This window comes from Mercenaria mercenaria, chromosome 16, assembly GCF_021730395.1.
Source record: "Mercenaria mercenaria strain notata chromosome 16, MADL_Memer_1, whole genome shotgun sequence".
In the NCBI taxonomy this organism is placed as follows: domain Eukaryota; kingdom Metazoa; phylum Mollusca; class Bivalvia; order Venerida; family Veneridae; genus Mercenaria; species Mercenaria mercenaria.
In genome coordinates, this window is record NC_069376.1 from 62434277 (window position 1) to 62458188 (window position 23912).

A 23912-nucleotide genomic window follows, 5' to 3' on the forward strand; every position below is an offset into this window, starting at 1 on the left:
CCCTGGTATATTACAGGTAAGTATTCAATATTGTCATCACCAGTTTAGGTCAATGTACTATTCTACTACCCTATGTATACCCTAGACTTAAAGCACGCACTTCCAGGTATTGTCATCACCAGTTTAGGTCAATGTGCTATTTTTCTACCACATGTATTCCCTGGACTTAAAGCACGCACACCCTGGTATATTACAGGTAAACCTTCAATATTGCCATCATATCACCAGTTTAGGTCAATGTGCTATTCTTCTACCATATGTATTCCCTAGACTTAAAGCACGCATTCCCTGGTATATAACAGGTAAGTCTTCAATATTTTCTGCCTGATGAAATAGAAGCTGTCGGTAATCATCAAATGTTTGAAGTCTGAAACTTGGACTTAGACTTTAACCCTCACCCTGCTACATTTCTATAATGAACTTGTCCATCTTTCAATTTGGACAGTACCATTAACTGTTAAAAGGGGTGTATACCAAAAAGATACTGACTGAATGGCGAATAGTGCAGGTTGATCATGATCTGCACTGCTCACAAAGTCAGAATCAATCGTGTCCAACACGATAAGGGTTAAAATGCTAAATTTGTTTTTTGCCTTACGTACGTAAATCTTGAAAATTGGCATGAATATGGTATCTGCGGCAACAAAAATCTGTGTAAAGTTTCAGCAGTATGATATAATTACAAAGGAAGTTACGGTGATTTGAATTTTTAGAGTCTTCAAGTGTTAGTCTTAATTTCAGACTTAAAACGTTTATGAATTCAAGCTCTGATGAACGGTTCCCGAATAAATCCAGGACACATAATTTGTTTCAGAATTGGTTTATAGAATTTGATAAATTACTGAGAAAAATGACGGCAAGGATGTAATTAGTAAAGAAGGATACAATTAATATTTTAAATATATATCAGTTTATCCAGTTCCATTCATCTATATGTATTATAAAAACGTGCAAAAGTTAGAAATAAACTGATAAAGATTCAAGGCAGAGTTGGGTTTCTTTCACGCTGCATTTTCTTTTAGTACCATCTATATATTTAGTTTCAGCAGTTACTAAGTTACAAAAATATAAATTAAAGCACAAAAAGGGCGAATAATTAATAATAACTTTCTCAGAACGAGTTATGTTTCTAGACGTTAGTACCTTTCGTCGCATTGCCCACCATCAGATAATTCGAGCTCCTGTCAAGTTTCAAAAGGTCATACCTCCTAACCTGAGTGAGCATGATACGTTCATGTCCTGAAAATATGCGAATGTTCGCTATAGTGATAACATTTCAGAAAGTTTTGGCCAGTCCATTGGCAACTGTAGGAGGGGTTTCTCGGATACAGATTTCGGGACGGACGGAAGACTTTTGAATAAAATTTTAACTGAAATTGCCCATAACTCCAAAAATGGTGTTTTGGTGCGTGTTTGCCTACGATGAACCTAACAGTATATGGTTAACATTGAATGATTGATAAGGATTAGGCGTGCATGCATGCGTACGTGCGTGTGATTGATATGTTGTTTTTTTCTGATTGAACGTACTTTCTATTGTTTTGATAATTAGCTAAATTTAGTAGAATACCTGTTATTCTATACTGTAACTGATGAATGGAATGATTATTGACATTTCTGTTTACTACGACAAGAACATTTTTGCTAATGTGTCTTTTTAAAATTGCGATTTTCTCTCTTCATTGAGGGTTATTCAAAAAAGGCCTCAGTTGATCACATCTTACCAAATGTTTAAGTGAAACTCTTTCGTCGATACAGAAGATCTAATTGACTATCACGGTAGTTGAACGAGACCTTGTTCCGTTTTCTAAGCGAGATTCAGATCTGTTCTGTTTTATAGGCCTTTGACTTTTTCAGCTATCAATAGAAAACCTGCAAACACAAACGAATACTGTAGTGTGGCAAGCGAGGGTTTCCGATCTGAAAGACGAATGGAGAGACGTATGTGTTGATTTACCAAACTACGCAAAACTAAGATTGTGGTTTACAGTGATACGTAACGAGAGTACGATCTATGGTGTGGATATGGCCATTGATGATGTTAAACTCAATTCTGATACTTGTGCAAGTATGTTGGACTTGACAGTAAAATCTTCCTATGTTCAGTGTGCACATATAAATACCGCTGCAGGGTCCGTATTCATCAACGTTTTACGTCAAATATGAAATGTCCTGTTTATAATTAGCTGAGATAGCAATGGAACTTCGTATGAATGTATATTTTGCAGTTACAGAAGTCTTTGAAAACGTTCATCACTTTGAAATTACCATAAACAAATTTATTGCAGCTTGAATATTTGCACGTTCTTAAGTGTAAGTTTCAGACTTAAAACGTTAATGAATACGTAAGGGCCCAGTATGCATAAGATCAATGTTGAAATATACATGTCACATTTCACTAGGCAGTTTCAGATTTTACATGGAAATCCAGTCAGAACAAGTATAAGTAAAGACATTTTCATATATTATTAAATTGATATTAAACTAAAATGTGTATGTAAATATAACTACTGACATTGATTTTTTCTATAAAATGGAAGTTAAGAACATTTAAAAAGGTTTCTTTTGTTTGCATTAAGCCTTTGGAGATTTCAGTTTTTAGCAGAACAAATAAGATTATTTATTAGTATTCAGTATTTAGAATGTATTGATGTGTGTGCCTTACTTCACAGAGTTAACCACTCCACCACCTTCCACAACCACCACAGCAAGACTGACAACACAAGGTATGTTACACAATATATTTTTTCTAGTTGAAAGCTTAAACGGCAACGTTACCTGCAAATATATCTTTTCCTTAATAATTATTGGTATCATATTTCTATTTGAAAAATATTTTATTCGATTGCTTCTTTTTATTTTGATGGTGTTTTTTTTTGTCACACGCACACTTCAGATTAATTATGTGTATGACATATTGATTTGCGCATATAATTTCGGCTGTTATTAAAAGGTACAATTCCAAAAATGTGAATAAAAAGAGCAGGACTAGAATCTCCGAAATCATTGAACAAGAAATCAGAGCCAAACATGGAATATATGTACCCCGATAAATTGATCATGTAGTGTAGAGATATACTGTGAAACATTTTCAAACAGCTGAAACAGAATACCCTTCCTAATTAAACGAATTAAGCGGTCTCGAATTCGTTCCTTTATTACACTAACACTCCTGTCAACCGATACCCCTGTATTACGGTAACCAAAAAAAGGTCCAGACTGGACCACTATATATGAAAGCAGACTACGCCCTATAAAAACCGATACCTGAATGTTATCATCATTCTGTAATTGGAATTGCAACGTTCTAAAACGAATGAGAAGAGATATCTAAATTTAACTTGTCACCCTTCAAGGTATTTACATAAGTCCACGCTGTGCATACATTCAGCTGACAACATTCCCTGTAAACCGATATCCCCTCAAGTCCTAAATTTATTTTTGCACCGTTGATCAGTCATAATTCCACATTTGATTTTCCAAAAGATGTATCTAACGGTGAAAATGCGGTAGAATGAAATAATGAAATAATTTATTTACATTACCGAAACGATTTGCTGAATTCTGTAGGTTCTGCATGCGGAGTTGGAAAATTCGAGTGCAATGATGGAACATGTATACCAGCGTCCTACAGGTGTGATACTGATTCGGACTGTCCTGATTCTAGTGATGAATTTAACTGTTAGCCGCCGCATGTCACCGGAAGCAACAGGTTGCTGTGGGATAGAAAATGTTCAGTTAGCCACAGGCTATGAGATAAACAATGTTCAGTTAACAACGAGTCACTTTGGGATAAATAATGTTCAGTTACCACAAGTTGCTGTGGGATGAATACTGATTGTGTAGAAGTATAAATAAGATGGTTGCGAGCCATAGTCAGCGTAAAGGAAAAGTAAGGTGACACGAAATCTGACATAAAATTTTTGTTAATATTGTTGTTAATTTAACGTGTTATTTCTACATTATTGCAGTACTTTTTTAAGCATTTTTCGTCCTTTTTGTTGGTGTTAGTGCCATATTGTAATGAGAACCTTTGTACATATACATTTTTATAAATTGGTGCATTATTGTTTTCATATTTTCTTTAGAAATGACGTAGCAAAGATTTATTGTATAAACGAGAATTGTATTAATAATAATTTATTATGGATGTTATATAAACATGACGGGATGCATAAGATATGCATTAACTTATATGAAATTAGTGTCCTAATAGCAAAAGAAGTGTTTTATGCACTTTTTATGGCCCAAACACAAAAGTTATCTGATCGTGAAACAAAACATGATTAGAAATTCGTTTCGTAGTTGCCAAAGCAAGTGTATTTTTATTTAAATAGTCTTTGTAAATAAACGGAAATTTGAAAATCTATACCAGCCATCTTAAATTAATTGGTCATTCAAGTCGCTTTGGCATCTAAGAAATCACTTTTTCTTAAAATAACATATTTTGGCTTCCAGATAATTGAAAGACTTTTGGTGTGACTAAAAAGAAAATAAATATGCCCTACCTCTTGGATAAGAGTTCGCTCTATGCATGTCGGTTGTCCATTTGTCCTTACCACTTTGCTAAGCATGGATAACTTTTCAAATACTACAGAAAGAATAGCAGTCACAACTGATGAGTCACTAGAAATACATCCGGAGCGAAAAGGAGCGATGTGTTGCTGGCAACACACAAGGCCCTAAGCTCGGAGGTCGAGGTCATTTAAAGACGTCCAACTCTATAACCGTTGGATCTGTTCTGAACATTATATACATTAGTTTGTCATAATATATAGTCTGAAGTGAACGTGGTAGCTCTTCCGTGAGATTATGTAACATGTTGTAGTAAAACAAATTTTTAAAAGGTCTTCAATTAAATAATGATGTTCCGTATGTATTCTCAGTAACTGCTCCATCAAAGTTGATTCAGACAATGTTTATATTGATATTATTTTTAAAGAGCATTGCTCTTGAAAATAAATGAAATATGTTTATTGTGTTGCTGGAATTACTGTAAGATTACTTGTTTCACTGACAGTTTCAATATTTATTTTACACATTCACCAGCTTTTGTTATGTTTTGAGTATATGTCTGCTATTGTAGCTGACGTATGTATTTCGGGTAATAAAGTTAAGTTATAGGGTAAAATGTTCACGCACAACATAAAAAGCTTCAAGGTCGGCAGTATCAGTGAGGCCTTTGTTAATACTCTGTACGCTCTGTATGTTAACTTAATTAAGGTAGTAGATCCGTCATGACAGTCGGCAATGTCCGTTCATTTACGTATTCTTCGTATGTCCGTTCGTTTACGTATAATTCATATGTCCGTTCGTTTACGTATTATTTGTATGTCCGTTCGTTTACGTATTCTTCGTATGTCCGTTCGTTTACGTATTCTTCGTATGCGATCTCTATATTCTCCGGTTGTTGCTTTTATGGGCGGATGTCGAAATCTAAACATCTAAAGTCTACCTGTTTTTAAGTAAGGAGAATGCCGCTGGAACGCGAAGCAGTGCAATGGTGTTTTGTGCACATTCAAGCCTCTATTTCAATGCATAAAACCTGCACGCCTCAAGATTTATATCATTTGTTTTCGAAATTTATAAGAAGGCGGGGGGGTTTCTTTTGTTAGTAATTGCAGTAGAAAGACATATTAAAGGGTTTTAACGACAATTCTCCACTCTATGTTAATGAAATGTATAGAACTCTTTCAAAAGCGTTATTCAAACTATGTGTATTTGATATGGGACAGAAACACTTTAATTGTGCTGGTTTATCATTTTATCTTAAATTAATTACTGTCTGTCTTATAAAAATGGAAGTTTAATATTGTTCAAGAGGCAAGCCCGTTTATATGTACATCGTCTTTGAGTAAGTGATAACTGAATAAATATATTTGCGTAAAGGACAAGAAAATACAATTTCTTCATGCATTACATTCTTAGTACACCAAAGTTCTTTAAAGCAAATATTAATCTTGACTTCAGTTTGTAAAAAAAGTTTGACTTACGTGTTTGTTTTTGACATGAAAACCGAGAATTGAGACAATTTTTATATTTTACTCGTGTGTTCTCTTTTTTATGCTAATTGATGTGAAACAAACAAAAACTATATCATTCGCAGTATTTCATTAGTTTAAATAAAATTAACATTTGCAGCTGAACGTACCAATGCGGATTTAATTTTCTCTCATTGGTCAGTTAGTAGCAGACAGTATGACACTATTTTTTGCGTGTATATAATAATGCTTTTAAGATGAAAATGATCAGAACAATTAATTTATTTACATAAAAAATGAATGCAGTTGTTAAAGTTGAATGATATTTTTTCACGATATATTGGTTAAGCTGAAATTACGACGTTATAAATGTGTTTTATGTAAGCTGTATATTTTATGAAAATGATATTTTGTTTCTACACCACCGTTTTATGTTGTCATGTACCCACTGTTTAGATTAAGAATCACTCAATTGAGTTTGCTCCTAACTATTTACGTGTACGTGTAGCTTATGTAATAAAATAGAAACTTTGAAGCGTTTTTTTTAATTGTGTCTTCGTATTAAGCTTCGTGTGAAAAAGAAACCTCTAATAGGCAAATAAATCAATCCTACTTAAATAACTAGGTAAGTATGTGTAAGCCAAGCTTTCCAAAGGTATAGAAATACCAGCATACTGTGCCACGCAGATAAATGCAAATCAATCTAATCCAGATTAGGTTGGAGTTTGTTCACCCTTTGCGCACCCTTGCACCGTGTGTATGTGTGTGCGTGTGAGTGTGAGTGTGCGTGTGCGTACATTACAGCTTATCTAAAGTTTGGTTTTAATGCAGCCAGCAATGTAAGGAGAAAGAAGGTATCGAAATTGGTATATGGGTCAAGGTTTTGAATAACATCCGACGCAGGTCTATATTAGCAACAACTCTACAGACAATATTCTACGCTACTGAAATGTTTGCTAGTTTCCAATTGCATGTCACCTCATCGCGCTCCGAGTGTGGCCATAATCATATGATAAAAGTAGCCATTGGTTAGATGCAATCTTTACTGAAATAAACTTGATGGCTTTAAAATGGTAGTCATTTGATGTAGAGTAAAACAATATCTAGTCAAAATATGCCATCGAAACTAACGGTAGCATATAGCAAGATATAAGGTTAAGGCTGCGCGGCGCTCGTTTTACCTTCAACTTTTGACTTTCTTCTGACCAAGTATATTGAACAACCGTTAAGCTCTTTATGATCAGAAACGCTTAAACGAGTTTCTATTTTAGTTCTGATGATTATATGGAACCATTTGAACTTTTTTCTCGACAAAATTTCTTCTAGTTAGTAATGCATCTTATCAATTTGAAAGCAGTTTCTATTGTTCCCCTAAGTGCATTTAAGCAGAGTCATCTGAACATACTTGATAGAGATCCGTGTAAATATGCCTCCAGCCGCTTTTCGTGATCTTCCATCATGGTACTGTTAATAAGAGAATAACTGTATATTTCTTTATTTTATCCTTGTCGTCCCTTTGTATAAGAATTGTTACTTTTGTATCGGATAAGGTATAACACTTTAACACAAGCTATACAGTTACTCGCCGACAAAATCAAATTTCTTAACAACACAAACAAATAAAAAAAGTTGACAATTTCCCCTTGACGCAAACCGACAAGGCAATCAAAAAAAAGGAGTACATCCATCAGAGGTTATTACTCTTGACTTTATATTATTATAAAGACTTTGTATAATATTAAAACATTTTCCATTTATGTTCTCTTGTCTCAAATTTTGCCGGAGTCCAACTCTGTATTTTCAACCATTTGGTCAAGCTTTATTTCGATTTCAGAACTTTTTAAAATGTCAAGATTTTCAACAAATAACTCAGCCTTTTTACATTCTCACAACCTTGTTTTGGGCGTAAAAAGTGGTACTGATTGCATTATTCGGACTTGTAGTGTCTGGCGCATTATGTACATCAGAAAACAAACGACAGAATTCATGACCTTTAAAGTCAGTGTTTTAAAAACATATGATGATAACAGAAAACCCGACGAAAAGGTGGCGCTTATTAGCGTCTTTTCGCTCCGCGATCTCGCGATTATAGTTTTTTACATCTGGTTGTTTCGCCACACTTCCGCTATTTAGCATGGTTTCGTCCGTGTAATTAGAGTTTGGTACTGAGGGAATATTGATTAACTTTCTTGTACAGTGTTTTGAATTTAAGTATCTCATACTAATATTCAGTAATAATAAGATCAAACCTGTCCAAAAAAATCGATCTCATCTAAGAGTTATGACATTATCTTAATGCAAATTTATAGTAAGTATTGACGTCATTTGAACGTTATTCTATTTTACAGAATTGACGCTATTGCTAGACACGCAGAAAATATTTAGTTTAAACAAATTTTTTCACAATGATCATTGACAAATATACATAATATATACAGTCATACTAAAGAAGGTACATGGCGCTATATGTGCAAGCTCTGCCCACATCTCTGTGTGACCTGTTGCCGTCACAGTAATTATATGAATACAGATGGTGAACCGAAACAACCTTATGTGCAATTGCTGTGGCATATCAGTAAAATTGACTCTAGGTGCTAGGTACTCTTCACAAGGCTCACAGTTGAGGGCACGGCTGCGTTCTCGTAATAGCTCCAATACCGAGAAAAGAATGACGAAGAAAAAAAACACTATTATTATCATCAAACAAAATATTTAAGAAGGGGAGATTCTTACAAAGAAAAATTCAGATTCACGTCCAGACAATTAAGATGTCTAGAATTAAGCAGTTTATGGATTGAAAAACTCATAACGAAGCCGTTGCCTGGTAAGTGTACTGAGAAGGGCAGTGGACAGTGAATTTTTGCAGTAGATTGTCCGTATTTAACACACGCTTGTAAAAGTGGAATATTCTCAGTTATCAGATTCGATCACACTTTCAGCACATGTAGTGCTACTTGTGTATTTCTTATTGTGAGAAAATCACGAGTTTCCGAAAAGTGAATTTGCTATATAGGCAGGCGTAAAAAATGGTAATCGCATAATGGCGGATTCAAACAGTCCTCAGTTTTTTGGTTCTGTAAAGTTATTTCCCTTATTTTCTTTGCAATTTTTTTTCTGAAATTACATGACAGATCTATGCTTGACATGTAGGTAGCATTTTCGTAATGAAATGACAATATGGCAGAATTTGACATGGAAACTTAGATCATACACCACCACTACAATTTTGGGTCTCATTTTTAGCTGATTTTGCAGATTGTGTATTTTACTGAAAATATTTGTTTGCATCAAACATGACCCCCACTTTTCTTTTGATTGACAATATCTTCAAGAAAATGTAAGTTACAAACATATGTCAATTTATATATACAAAATAAAGAAGAACAGCTATTTAGTGTGTTGTAACCTATATTTGACAGTGTAATGTAATGTTCATAAAAAGTGGTCACTAAGACTTAAAAGGGTGACTTAATTTTATTTGCACGAAGGGTTTAAATGCAGAATTGTAATAATCTTTTGCACTGCGTTGACAACTTCGTACATTAATATTAAGTCCGAAACCTAAGTTTTTAAACTGTAAAGGTATCTTGTAAAAAATCGAATTTATTATAAAATATAAACTGGTATTTTATAATATCAATTTTTTTTTACTGCATGTTTGATCAAACTTCAGTTAGTGCTATTGAACAAGACTAAAGGTACCTGAAAAATTAAAGTTTTGGTAAATACACTGTAATAACTGGATGATCAGTTGTAATAATCGAATATAATAAAAATAAAACTTTGGTAAATTTATATATTGTACCAATTTAATTAAGGAGCCTTTTCTAAATATTCACAACCATCTGTGCTCCTTAGCAAAAATGTGTAATGTTGAACAATCCTTGCCTTCTATTGTATTCAATGTGTTTGGTTGCTCTAAATATGTTTAATGTTTAGTTTGTTTAACCTTTAATGTACAAACTATATTGAGCTGAATTGGATTGTCAGTATACATTTAACAATTACTTTCATTGTTCTTCGTTCCATTCAAATGCCATGTCATACAAAATATAAGTAGGCGGTATGAGATCAATACTATTAGGAATAAATATGGATAGTTTATATAGGCAGCTCATTTAAGGTGAGACCAGGCTGTATTTTACGGATTGCATCGGATTCACAAAGGTACGTTTAGGTTAGTCGAAATTGAAATTTCCGAAATTGAAATTTTGTGTCATAGAAAGTTATTTACGTTCAGAACATTTTTTTCATAGAATTACTGAATTATAATAGTGAAATAATTCGGGTGATTCCAAAGTGAACGATTTATTGACTATATTGGTAGAGTAATATCAAAAGTTTGGAATTAAAAGTACCAGGTACTGTACTTCTATAAAAAGGCGAATTACAAATTTCACGTATTTATTTTAGTTTATTTCGTTTGGTTTAAAGTCACGTCATCATACATTATGTAATATGGTGACATTTCCAGCTTCTGATGGCGTCGGAAGACACCAGGTGCCTCTAAGTATGCGCGGGCCCATTTTTCGTAGCAAAAGTCGAACGCGATGTCTTCTCTGAAAGCTCTTCTCATAACACTTCAGGTATTACTAATATCATTTTAGGACATCCTACATATCAATGTCAATTTATAAATGTAATTAAAATGTTCATTTTTCTCATGCTTCTGTGTATAGCAAGTATTAACACTAAAACACGCTTGTTTTGTAGTGTGTCCTATTCAAATAACCTATTCAAACCGTATCTCTTTTTTTTTTGTTTTTGTTTTTGTTGGATCTAGAGTCCCACCGACACAATTTAGGTCATATGGTGACTTTTTCAGCTTCTGATGGTTGAGGAAGATCCCAGGAGCCCCTCCGAGCATTATTTCAACACGGGTTAGCACCTGGATAGAGCCACCGACCTTCCGTAAGCATGATAGATTGCTTCCTCTAATGAAGATTTCTACACCCCAAGTGAGATCGTTGAGGGGCATGTGATTCTAAGTCAGCGACCTTAATCACCCGGCCACGGAGACCTCACATATTGTACCTCTACTGATTATAAACGCATTTCTTATGATGCTGGTAAATATACATGGATTGACATGGGCATATACAGTACAGAAATTTGAGTCTCTGCAAAATTGCTTTTACTTGTTATGATTTCATATGTCTGCATTATTTTCAATAAAACAGTAACTGGCAATGCACTTGATATTAAAAGTCAGTTATCAAAACAGAGTATACATATCACTTCAGTTTAATTGCAGTAAAACGAGTTTTTTCTAACTTATATTTACGTGTATAAGCATTTATCTCCATGCAGGGCTCAAACTTTGAAAACAGTGCTTATAAACTGAAAATTAGGAAATTACCATGCTTTTTTTGTGGTATTAATAACTGAGGCGTGATAGATAGATATCTTTAAGCTGATAACTAAAAAAGCAATTTGTACTCTAACTTATGTTGAATGATATATATTTAAAGACCCACCTCAAAAGATGTGTATTCTGTTGTGTTTCAATAATATTATTATACATAATTTGCATTGATATACATAATTTGCATTGATATGTAGGATGTCCTACAATGTTATAAGTAATATCTGAAATGTTATGAGAAGAGCTTTAAGAAGAGACAGCTCGTTCGACTATTGCAATGAAGGTCGATGTTATACTGCACATACCTAAGACAATGGCTGTAGAGACACCTGGTGTCTTCCTCAGCCATCAAAAGCTGGAAAAGTTACCATATTACATAATTTATGATGGCGTGACTGTAAACCAAACGAGATGAACTAAAAGAAATACGTGAAATTGTAACTCACCTTTTTATAGAAGTACAGTTCCTGGTATCTTTAATTCCAAATACAATATTAGTTATATGTAGTTAAATGCAGACCGCATTTTGTTTACACAGTGTCAGAGGTATGTTTAGAACTTCAAAACAAAACAAGATAAAAACTTTCCCTGAATAAACAATTTGAAACAAAGTAGCAGTTAAAGTTATGCGAACATAATAACTCAGTAATTGCTTTTACCGCACCCCTCCCCCAGTAATCTTGTGTTTTAGCGATAGTGTATATGTATAAGAGTCATCTGAGGAAAAAGAAGTTCGTGTAGTCAGTGTGGGGAATCAAGTGACTAACAAAGTCAGCTTACACGTGAAAATGGCGGATAATTTCTCCGATTTCTCGGGAAAATCTAGGTATTTCTGTTGATAAATTTTTGTTTAAGATGATCTTATAAATCCTATCATATTCCCCTTATCTTCCGATTACCTCCGGTACCCGTACTTTGTTCCATTCACTTATATTTGTCGAGAACACTCGGGAAGTTCGAATACATTTGCAGGTTTTGGACTGACAATATCCACGGACCGACACAATTTTGTTCGAAAATTACGAATTACCGAACTAAATGACAGTACAATCACATGAAATTAAACAAGGTATCCCCACCATTATAAACATGTAACAAATCGGCAAAATCATTACTGCTGAAAATAGAATGTCGAAATCTATGAAATAGCGATGAACACGTACACCTACACGGACAACGATTCCATAATACGATTGTTGTGTCGAGGTTTATGATTTTAAAGGTGGATAAACATGTTTATATTAAACACATGTGTAAACATTACTTCAAGGGATTCTTTTGCTGAGACTGAAAGCTTCATTTTATGTTTTAATGTTTTGGTACACTTCATTGAATGACATTCGAATAAATGATAAAGTGTTCGTATTTCAAAATTTGTTTTTGTATTTGTATTTCCATACGATATACGTAAGCCTCAATTATTAAAAAATCGTGAAAACCTTTGAAATTGCTTTGCGTAATGCAGCTTTCGGTGTATAAATTCAGCTAAAAATAGGTATCAACGATAAAGCATATATGACATTAAAACAGACGTGCTATTTGTCCGCTTAAGTTTATTCTGGACGTTATAAAAAAGAAACACATTTCTTGACAGTGTTTAGAATAAAGAGTACAGAGTGGGTAAATCAGACTTTTATGCCAATAAACCCTGAAGTGTTAAGAAAATACATTCAAACTTTGTGCTGTTATCTATCCACGGAATTAGCCTGAAAGTTTGTAATTTCCAAGAAATTTTATCTGTCATTGGTACGGTGAAACTAGATGAAAAAACGTCAACATTGATATTTTAAAATTGAGACGTTACAATGCTAATTTCAAAGGACAATCAAAGTGTAAGTCAGGGGGTGACTTTGCAAAAAGCTAAAGCTATGTACTGATGCGCGACATATCATATGTTTTATTAAATCATTGACAAGGAAAATGTACCATTTAGCATCAATTGTGTCGGTATAAACTCCAGACTTTCTTTCTTTTTGTACGGCCTACGGAAATCTGACCTGGCACCGCAAAATTAATCACAGTCATCCTATAAAAGTAATACCGCTTACATGGCTTTCATCATAATGTCTTCTTTCCTTTCATAAAATGTTAAAAAGACATCCACCAAAGAATCAACATCCAAGTTTCCAGAACATTTAAGTTTCATTGGAGTACCTCATGTTTATAATTGGCGTACAGTCAAACCACTTCTGACCACAGTAGAAAAGCAATATTATTTAACGAAAAGCGATTTGTATTCACTCGGTCAAAGAATTTCAACATTGTATAAATATTAGGGACAAGCTGTATCATTACAGCTATGTTCTCATCGGTATAATATGATGTACATCACTAAGACCCTCCAATTCATTACCAGCATTAACTGTAGCTGTACCTCAATCAGCAATAATTTCTACGTTTGTGTGAGACATAACTGCATTTTAACGTATTCACAGTTTTCAAGTTCCAAATCTGGATATTCTTCAATATTATTGGATTCTTCTAAATTTTGATCTCTCTTTTCTTCGGAAAGTGAGCTAACCGAATTGATCTTTCAGCTCTTGAATTGAAGTGATTTATACAGTGGAGATCGAACTGGAGATTATTTCAGTGGTGGTTTTATCATTATCTGGAAGGTGAAAAATTTATTTTAGACACGTTACTTGGTGTATTTTTTGCAAGTCACTTATTTTGTCTTGAGTCTTATATAGATACTTAAGATCCTTCTGGTGCATGCCAAACGACGAAACACAAACTCTGTGTGTACATAAGAGGATTTAATATGCAATAACGTTCACAACCTCTAGCACCGGCTTTAGCCATTGTATAATATAGACACAGAGTGAATAAACTCCATGATCCAAAGGGGCCAGAAAATATAAAAATATAACAACAGTGAATCTAAAGTTGCTTAGAGTTCGCCTGATTGATTCTTTGTAGAGCACTGGCCTTACGGGATACAACCTGTGTAAATTCGTTTCACTTTAGAAATATTTGTCTAAACAACAGGTTTTCATAGTGCTTTGCATGAAGGAAAGCTATATAATTGCTTCTATTACAGTAAGTTTAATATAAGGTAAAATTTGCGAGCGAATTCCCTACATGTATAAATATATAGACACTTATACTGTTACCTTTAGACGTAACTGAAAGTACTTACTTAAAATACTAAAGGTAACATTATTAATAATAATTATGAAACATACCGTTTATTTATACGAATTTCATTCAATAAAGTGCTACAATCATTCATAAAATGAAGTTTTCAATCTCAGCAAAAAAAACTCTTGAAATAATATTTACACATCTGTTTAATATACCTTTTTTCTGTAAAAATGTTTATTCACGTTAAAAAGCATAAACCTCGACGACACAACTATCGTATTTTGATTCGTTGTTCCTGTACATGCACAGTGCCTTTGAATACTGTGTACGTGCTCAGCGCTAGTAACAATGTTTTTGCCGATTTGTTACATGTTTATAATGGAGTGGATACTTAATTAACTTTTCATGTAATTGTACTGGCATTTACTTCGGTAATTCGTATTTTTTCGAATAAAATTGTGTCGGTCCGTGGATACCGTCATTCCAAAAACTGCAAAAGTGTTCAAACTCCCCAAGTGTTTTCAAAAAATATAAGTTAATGGAAAAATAGTACGGGTACCGAGGGTAATCGGAAGGTGAGGGGCCTTTGATAGGATATATAGAAACATCTAAAACAAATATTTATCAATAGAAATACCTAGAGAAATCGGGGAAATCATCCACCATTTTTTCCGTGTAAGCTGCCTTTGTAAGTCACGTAATTCCCCACACTTGTAGTGGGTCTTTAGTTTTCAACGGTATTTCAGTTATGTCCTGGCCGTAGTTAACCTAACCGGTGTTCCTGGATTTTGTGCCAGTACTAATCTTTTCTCTGCAAGTAACTGCCAACTTCTCCACCTGAATCACATGTGGAAGACGAATGATAAAACAACACTCTTACTTCCATCAAACCGCTACTGAGAACACACGCCTCGACCGTGTAATGAACGCATGACCCCACTATCATACACAATGTACCTGTGCTTTCCTTTTTTGAGCTAAGCGAACAAGCTTTGCATAATTTGGGTTTTCAAATATGATCAACGCATCTCCGTACAACTACTTAAGTGTCACTTTGACATTTCAGAATGGCACACGATCCCGATTACTACACATATATGTCTCTATGTATGTCAGAAATCTTATATGACATTGGTTTGAACGAGGATATGGTTATTAAAGAAAGACGGAAATCGCTTTTGAGGGAATCTGTAACAACTTTAGGTCACAGATTGGGAGGTGTGCAGCAAACTAATTACATTTTCGGTAGTCAGTCGGAAGCGTCAACAACATATGGATTGCGTTCAGACAGCGACAACTTGATTTGTCTGGACAGCTGGAAAGCTGTCACTGACTTGAAGGACTGTAAACCTGGAGAGGTCAATAATCTGATTATCGACGATATGTCTACACCGCCAGGGTATTGTCTTCTTCTCCGCATGCAAGGTGATGTGCCTTTAAATTTACAGGAGCATAAAACATCTAAAACATTTCTCTGGCAGCCAAATGATGATTATAAACACGAACTACATGGACCAGCAATTAGCGTAAAAGGACGAAATGGCTATGATGACCAAGACTATGTTTATGCTTTCCATTGTCAAACCTGGCCACTGTCAGCTCGGGAATGGTTAACAGATAAGGGCAGAGGAAAATGGCCTACAAAAGAAATGAAATCATTTGCAGAAAAAAGTGGATGTTTCCTCGTCGGCGTTGGTAGTAAAGATAGTGCGATGGAAGAGTATGAATGGAGAATATCTATGTCTCAAGCGGAAAGGAGTTTAATGTTTAGTTTGAATATAACGCAGATAAGATGTTATGTCTTAATGAAGATGGTCAACAAAACATTTATCAATCCTATAGGCGATGGTATCATTACAAGTTATATGTGTAAAACTGTTCTTTTTCATTGTATAAAACATTCTTATTCAAATTTGTGGCAGGAATCCAAATTGCTCTATTGTTTAACGTTGTGTTTATCAGCCTTACAATATTGTGTACTTATTGGTAACTGTCCGCATTTCATAATACATGAGAACAATTTAATGGAAGGACGGATTACTACAGAATTCAGGACGATGTTCCTGACACATATGCATCGTATAAAAGTAGACATTGGATTATCATTAAAAGTCATTGCGTACGATAGCTTAGGTCTACGATTGGAAAGAAAGATGAAACGAAATCCACGGAATACTATCATCTTATAATACCATCATCTGAAAAGCAAAGAGCTGTTGCTTCTGGTAGCTTACTACGTAACACTGGCAAGTTTATTCAAGACTTTCATCAATACGTCATATTTACTGTTAGATTTGAAAATATGAAAACTGCCTTACATTATATACGTCAGTGCATTTTTAAACTGGTAAAATTTCATAGGAAAGGTAGCAGTCTGGAGCGAATAGCGTGCAAGTTTTTGGCACTACAACTCAGTTCTACATTAGGATCACTAATAGCTTCTTGCAGCATCTCATCTTCCTCCTCAGTGTCCTCAGAAGCTTTACAGTGGTTTGACGCAAGTCTGGACTCGGATGTATCTTCGAGTAGATTAAAGAAGGCATCTGCATTCTATTCTGTAGGTGATATGGTAACTACATATTCAGTTATAGAAGACGTTCAAAAACGCTATGATCTAAAAGCTGTAGAACCAGTATGCCGTTGCACCATCCTCCCCAGTCATCCTGCAAGAGACGGCTTTAACACAGCTGCTAATTGCCTTAATGAAGAAGGTCTCAAACATGTTGCGGCATATTGTGTCACGTTCCTGCGTTGTGAACTACAGTGTATTCCTAAAGAATTACAGTATGAAATGTACAGAACTACCGCAGCTGAACGACTACGGCGGCATGAAAACAACAGATGGTTGGATTTGGCAATTATTGACTCGCTAACATACCTTTTATTTCTTAAATATAAGAGTTGTGGCCGTCTTGGAAAGCATATAGAGCAGAAACAAGCTTTGAAAGACCTCATGAGGGCGATTTATATGGAACCAAACTTGGGTCACAGAGAAACCGCGTTGAACTTGGTAGGGCAAATTATGGAAGAAGAGGGAAAACTATCTAATGCTTTAAGATGCTTTATAGTATCACATGATATACAACCTGAACACAATGCAGCCAAGCTCCATATCTGTAAAGTTCTAGCAAAAATGATCAACCATGAAACATCAGATGATCATGATTAGATTATCAGTTATGATAAACAATAAGAAAATTGATATCTGAAGATACATGTACGTGAAGTTCCAAATGGAAAAGGGCTATTCAGCATGATGAATTTAGAAAAGTAAGGGATGCCTTACATGCATGTATCGTTTTCCATTCATAATAAATGCTGGTGTGATGACTGCTTTTTTAAAAAAAACATCACTTCTTTAATTGATTCTTATACCAACATTTTGTCTTAAATGATTACTGTTATGTCTATTTTATCCAGTAATAAAACCAAAATATGAATAACAAAATAGTGTGCTTTCACTATTTTGTATGATGAGTTCCTTTGTAACTGAACTAGATGATCAACAGTACATTGCAGTTGTGTCTATAGTAAAAAGATCTAGACAGTGTGACGAAATTGTGAATTTTTTTAAAGTATACAAAATTTATTTAGTACATGTGTTCTTGTTGTCAAACTTTACCTTAATTTTATGAACGATTTTCTTTAAATTACATTTAGGCTAAATGTGCAATAATAGAAATATAATATTATTAATTTATACGTAAAGCTGTTTCATTGTTGTCTTTTAATGTTTTTTGCTAATACTCCATGAAATATAATTAATTTGAGAATTGCGTAAAGCCCAATAAACTAACAAATGAGCAAAACAAACTACAATTCAATGCAATACAATTCAGTTCAATGTACATTATACTTTTAAATTGGTTGGTATATAGATAAACAATACAATAAGATACATAAAGCTGTTGAGCTACACTTATATAATATATGTACATAACCTTTTTATGACTGAAAAAGCAATTCAGTTATTTTATAAGCATTATTGAATAAATTTCGTCCTTCGTGATTAGATTACTACTCATCTGAACTAAAAACCGTGTTTTATTTGCCAACAAAGCATGCAAAACTAAAATCTATTTCCAAAGTAAAATCAAAGTACTGATAGTACAGTACTGATGGAAGGTGATTTATGTTAGTACGTGTATGAAACGAATCCAATCTAGAAATTGCACAGGCGCTAACAGCGCTTTGATAGTTAGAAACCCAATACATATAGAATTTGATGCGGCATAACCATACATGATACTGGGTTTTGGTGATAAATATAGTTATGCATTCAAACCCACTGTAAAGTAAAACGATGTGAAGTAAAGGCATGCAGTCGATAGTTATTTGTAGTAAATTACTGCGCACCTGGTATATATTCAAAGTATGTTGCACTATTTTTACTGGGCATGAGTACTTGTAAGCTGGTGATCAAGTCAACGGCTGCCTCAAAAGTGGTGATATAATATGCCATTTTTTCCAGTCTGTAACGATAAAGACGTCAGAGGTGGTAAATTATTCCGCATTGAACTACACTGTACAGCTGATAGATACGAAATAGTTGTACGACAGTCTATTCCTGATTAAATTCTGCGCGATCACACAGAGAAGGTGATTTTGATAAATTGCCTTTCAAAAATACAATACATAGGGTTTGCTCATCTGCATGTTTGTCTTCCAAGAGACAATTTACAGTTAAATATAAAAGGAAGAGAAATACAGTGGACTTTTAAAACAGATGACAATATATTTTATCTGAGAGAAGAGTAAAAATTTTAATGAAAGGGTGTGGGGGCGGGGTTCCGATATGAAGAAAACAACAAGATCTACATATGACTATTTGCTAATACGGGATCCGGACAAAATCCCCTGCGGACAAAATCCCCTTTGCTCATTTTTGCATAGGCGGACAAAACACCCTTCATGTTTTTTATAAGGAGGACAAAATCCCCTTTGCTGAAATTTACAAGGAGGACAAAACCCCCTTCATGTTTTTTACAAGAAGGACAAAAACCCCTTCATCCTAGAATCAAAAGGTCAAATGATATAATATTTTATTAATTCAGTTAATCAGTAAACAACAAGACACCGCAAAATAAATCATAGTGTAACAATAAGTTCCATAAATTATGTATAATTGAAGATAATTTTAATTAAAGAGCATAATAATTAATATGAATGATTGATGCATTTATTCAATTATATTACAGTTTGTTCTATAATAACTTTAAAACTAATCAGACTGAAAAACTGTTAAATATTTTTAAATAAACTGACCTTTTAATTTGTTTAAATTGTTTGTTTTTCAATCATTATTTATAATAATTTTTCAAGAAATCTCTTTCTATCAATAAAATGATATAGCTTTATTATAATATTGTTTGCCCTTTTGATTTTATGATGAAGGGGGTTTTGTCCTCCTTGTAAAAATGCGCGAAGGGGTTTTTGTCCTCCTTGTAAATTCAGTGAAGGGGGTTTTGTCCTCCTTGTAAAAAACATGAAGTGGGTTTTGTCCGCCTATGCAAAAATGAGCGAAGGGGGTTTTGTCCGCAGGGGATTTTGTCCTACACTCTGCTAATACGTATATAAGTAGGGGAAAAGGGACAATGAATTTGAAAATTCTACAAATCTGCGTTGATACCAGTGCGAAAATATCATAAAAATCAAACTTTGAGAAATGCCAGAAAAGTGTAGAGTGGATGTATTGCATATACTTAGCACTTTGTCATGTGATATTTTCAGCCAACCGATTCCGTTGTTTCTATGATAAAAATGAGTAAAATTCCGGTTTCGGGACACTAAACTTTAAAGCAAAAAACGGCTTGTGCGACTTGTACCGTAATGATTATTGATCATTGAACCTTAAGCACTGGACCTTTAGTTGTAAAAACATTCAAAGAGAACCTATGTACACTGTTTCTGTTCAGATTCACTTGGAAATGTTGTGCACTTTTATGCAGACGTTTTCAAACCAAACAGAACGTTGTTACTGGCAATAAAAAGCAATAAAAATTCGTTACAAAACAGAACGTTTTTTAATTGTAAAATAACTTTTAGTCGTTAATGCAAATAATTTCATTAGAAAAAGAAACCTAGCAACTTACCTCTATTATAATCTTTTAATTTTATGCCAAATTCATAACAAAGATAAACCGTTAAGTGCTAAACAATATAACTGTTAGGTATTGTTAGTATAAAAACACTAGATTGGAACGAAAATAAATATAACAAAGTACAAAAGTATACGTTTCTTGACAACGGCTGTACCTGCAAAATAAATAAAATCAGTATGTAATAATACTGAAACAATTGCTCAAATCCCGAAGCTAATATAAGTTAAAAAATAAAAACATGTTCAAAACATAGGAGTTCTAAAGTTCTCTGAGATTCGCTTTTGAGATAGTACATCTTACTTGGTACCGTCGGATCGGCGGATTAATTATTTCTTACATGCATATGGTGGTCTTTCTGCCTCTAGATTTTAGTTAACAGTTGAGAAAACAGAAAACAAAATTATATTCACTCAGAAAAAAAACTTCTATCGGCTATGTTATTTTGTTTATTTTGTTTTTAACACTTACGATTATGTGCAAGCTCTTTCTATTTAAAATACGCCGATAACGTGTCAAAATTTGACATGTGTTCAGACAATTATATGAAAAAATCTTGTGAATGTAATCAACGTGTCACAATTTGATACAATGTGTGTGTAAAACATCCCTTCACACAATTGTTTACAATTTGGATATAATTTATTGAAAAAGATATAATCGTCAATGGCAATAAACTAAAATCAAAACATTAAAATTATCGGGCGTAGATAACAAGGCCTGATAAAGGTAGACGAGTAAATTGAATAAATGATATACATTGTGTATTTATAATAAATACATTATAGATGATAAATTTAACAATTAAATGCTTCTATATACTGTTAAAAAATTAATGTTAAAATAAAACGTTGTTCGCGATGGTCCCTCGCGCGTGAACACTGCGAATCCTCGCGGCCGTCCACCGCGAACCGCTGTGTTCATGACCGCGAGGGCCGACGGGTGTCCGGCCATCGCAACTGAACACCCGAAAAAATTTTTACGCGCGAGGGTCGAAGGGTTTTTGAAGGTGCCGCGCTAGCTGTACTGTATCTGTAAATGACTGACTTATAACATATGTATATTTTTTAAAGCATTAATCAGACGAAAATAATAAAGTGTATCATAACCGTTTACTTTTGTTGGATGGCTAACCGTTTCCATTTCGTCTGACTTCCGTAACCTCAGGTAAGATTTTTGACCTGGCCTTTGTTCACATTAAGCATTTTTCGATATATTCCAAGGCAATGATCACTTCTATTCTAATCTAATAACAATTCTTATGTATATAACAATATTTTCATGGTTATTAATAAAACCCGGCCCAGCCCGGCCCGACTAAAACCACGGAAAAAGCCGATTCCGATTGTACGGAAACCACCGGAAACTTACGGACGGAAGGCTAATATAATTACGAATGGTGATACCGTCATCTTTATCAAGGTAATTATTTGTATTTTATTTCATTATTACAAAAGTAGAAGCAAAGTATTTAATATTGATGATACGTATGTTTGATGAAGTATTGCACTTGACATAAGCAAAGACCTAAAATAAGAAGATATTTGAATCACACTCAGTCAAAGAAGTAATACGTTCGGCAGTCGATGTGTCATTTTGTTTACCGGACAGACACGAGATAGCAGTTTGCAGGATACTTTCAACAGAACTGGACAGGCTAGTTAAATGTACGTTGTTATTTCACACCTAACGATGTGACACTAGGTTGTGAAGTAAGGCGAAGGGGTCTATACCGTGCACTGGAAGTATTTATAAAATTTGGTTGCCCGACCAAGATAGCGTTTTAGCATATTAAGTATTGATTTAATGAAAATATCTTGTCTTAGGGAAAATATGAATATAAACACTCCTATATTAAGGTTGTCAAAGATTTGCATTGATAAGTACACATTTTGCGAAAATTAACTAGAAATGTAAGTTTATGAAATTATTATTATACTCCTTCTGCCTGTCTCGGTTGCGCAACCAAGATAGATCGAAAATAGATGAACTACGAAGCTAGGCGCTGTTTTCATACTTGCCATTTGTTTCAGGTTGTTGAAGTATTCAAATTTGAATATAAAACTAAATAAACTAATAAATTATATCAAAATCTAAAAACATAGTCCACTTTTTACATTTTTTTTTTCATATTAAAGGAAGGCAATTACAAAATTTCATAAAAAATATCAAAGTAAACATTTCCAGAAGAGGTATAACTCTATGTAGTAGGTCTTTGTTCCTGAAATACAAGAAAACTGAAAAAAAATATCATATAATGTTGCTCAAATGATAAATCATATGATTTAGCTTTAAACAAAACCGGGTGATTTTGTATGGAGATGATACCCGGAGTTACAGTAAGTTGTAAAAATGAATGAACTGGAGTACAAAATATGAAAGATCGGTCGCAAAGTTTCGAACCCGGACCCCCCTCCCCTCCACACACACACACACACACACACATACACACACACACACCGAAACATGTCCGCTCAGTCTGTTTAAAACAAAACAATAAAAAACGGTAAATATCTAATACGGATAAATGGGAGGGTAGTGATAGCGATGAACTTTCATGTTTTAACAATTTACTGCTAACGTTATTTAATTTTGTTTTCAGATTATTTAATTTGATTTCTCTTTCTTTTATATTTGAAATAATACTAGCATATCTTTTTAACACAGAATTAAAAAAACCCCGGTCCGGTCGGACTATGAACTATGCTTTTGCTATATGCTTATACAACTATTCACACAATGTTAACTTTTTTGTTTTTAAAATGAACATTTTAAAGCATGGATTACAAATGTGTGCAATTCAGATGTTAAATTATTATACCCCACACAATGTCCAATGCACTTTTCCCATTAGTTTAACTTGAATAATATATCATAAGCGTTTTTATATCTCGTGCGCAAAATCGTTATTTTCAATTTCTGCGCATGTGATATTATACAATAATTGCCTTTTGGTGAGGTCGATATGAGCCGCGCCATGAGAAAACCAACATCCGCCCAGTCTGGTCAGGATCCATGCTGTTTGCTAACGGTTTCTCTAATCGCAATAGGGAGCGGTGGTCTAGTGGATAAGGTGTTGGCCGCTCAATCCAGAGCTCGTGGGTTCGAGCCCCATTGGGGTCACGACCATGACTTCTCATATGACACCAGTACTGGTTTTTCCAGGAAGCGGACTCGAGAGTGGTTACAATAAGCTTGAAGCTTTCATCATAATCGAGCTAAAACCAATTTGTATAAACTAAAAACTAATCGCAATAGACAATGTTGGTTTTCTCATGGCTTGGCTCATATGTGGATTTATCGGCCTGATAAAAGCAATATCAACCTCGAGCGAATTTATCGACTTGATATCGCTTTAACAGGTCGGTAAATCCACATATCGAC

At 34.1% G+C, this 23912-nt stretch overlaps 2 protein-coding genes across 12 annotated transcripts in view; both read left to right on the forward strand.

The window, feature by feature from the left end:
- Nucleotides 1-6516, forward strand: part of LOC123540352 (uncharacterized) — a 103039-nt gene extending 96523 nt beyond the window's left edge. For all 10 annotated transcript variants that reach the window (XM_053527242.1, XM_045325306.2, XM_053527241.1 and 7 more), the window contains 3 exons: nucleotides 1858-2068; nucleotides 2673-2726; nucleotides 3571-6516. In XM_053527242.1, coding sequence (XP_053383217.1) covers nucleotides 1858-2068; nucleotides 2673-2726; nucleotides 3571-3686 — 381 coding nt within the window. In that variant the 3' untranslated portion in view covers nucleotides 3687-6516. The remainder of the gene's footprint in view (nucleotides 1-1857; nucleotides 2069-2672; nucleotides 2727-3570) is intronic.
- Nucleotides 6517-10027: 3511 nt separating this feature from the next.
- LOC123540538 (uncharacterized) lies at nucleotides 10028-16619 on the forward strand. Of its 2 annotated transcripts, none has more exons than XM_045325630.2 (2): nucleotides 10028-10148; nucleotides 15497-16619. In XM_045325630.2, the coding sequence occupies exon 2, from the start codon at nucleotides 15498-15500 to the stop codon at nucleotides 16617-16619; it is 1122 nt and encodes a 373-aa protein (XP_045181565.2). In that variant the 5' UTR covers nucleotides 10028-10148; nucleotide 15497. The 2 variants fall into 2 exon arrangements, with proteins under 2 accessions (XP_045181565.2, XP_045181566.2); XM_045325631.2 differs by having other exon boundaries at nucleotides 10065-10158.
- The last annotated feature ends 7293 nt before the right edge of the window (nucleotides 16620-23912 follow it).

Bases quoted from the DNA above. Each gene is read 5' to 3' on its own strand.
- LOC123540538 (XM_045325630.2), top strand. From the start codon at position 15,498: ATGGCACACGATCCCGATTACTACACATATATGTCTCTATGTATGTCA.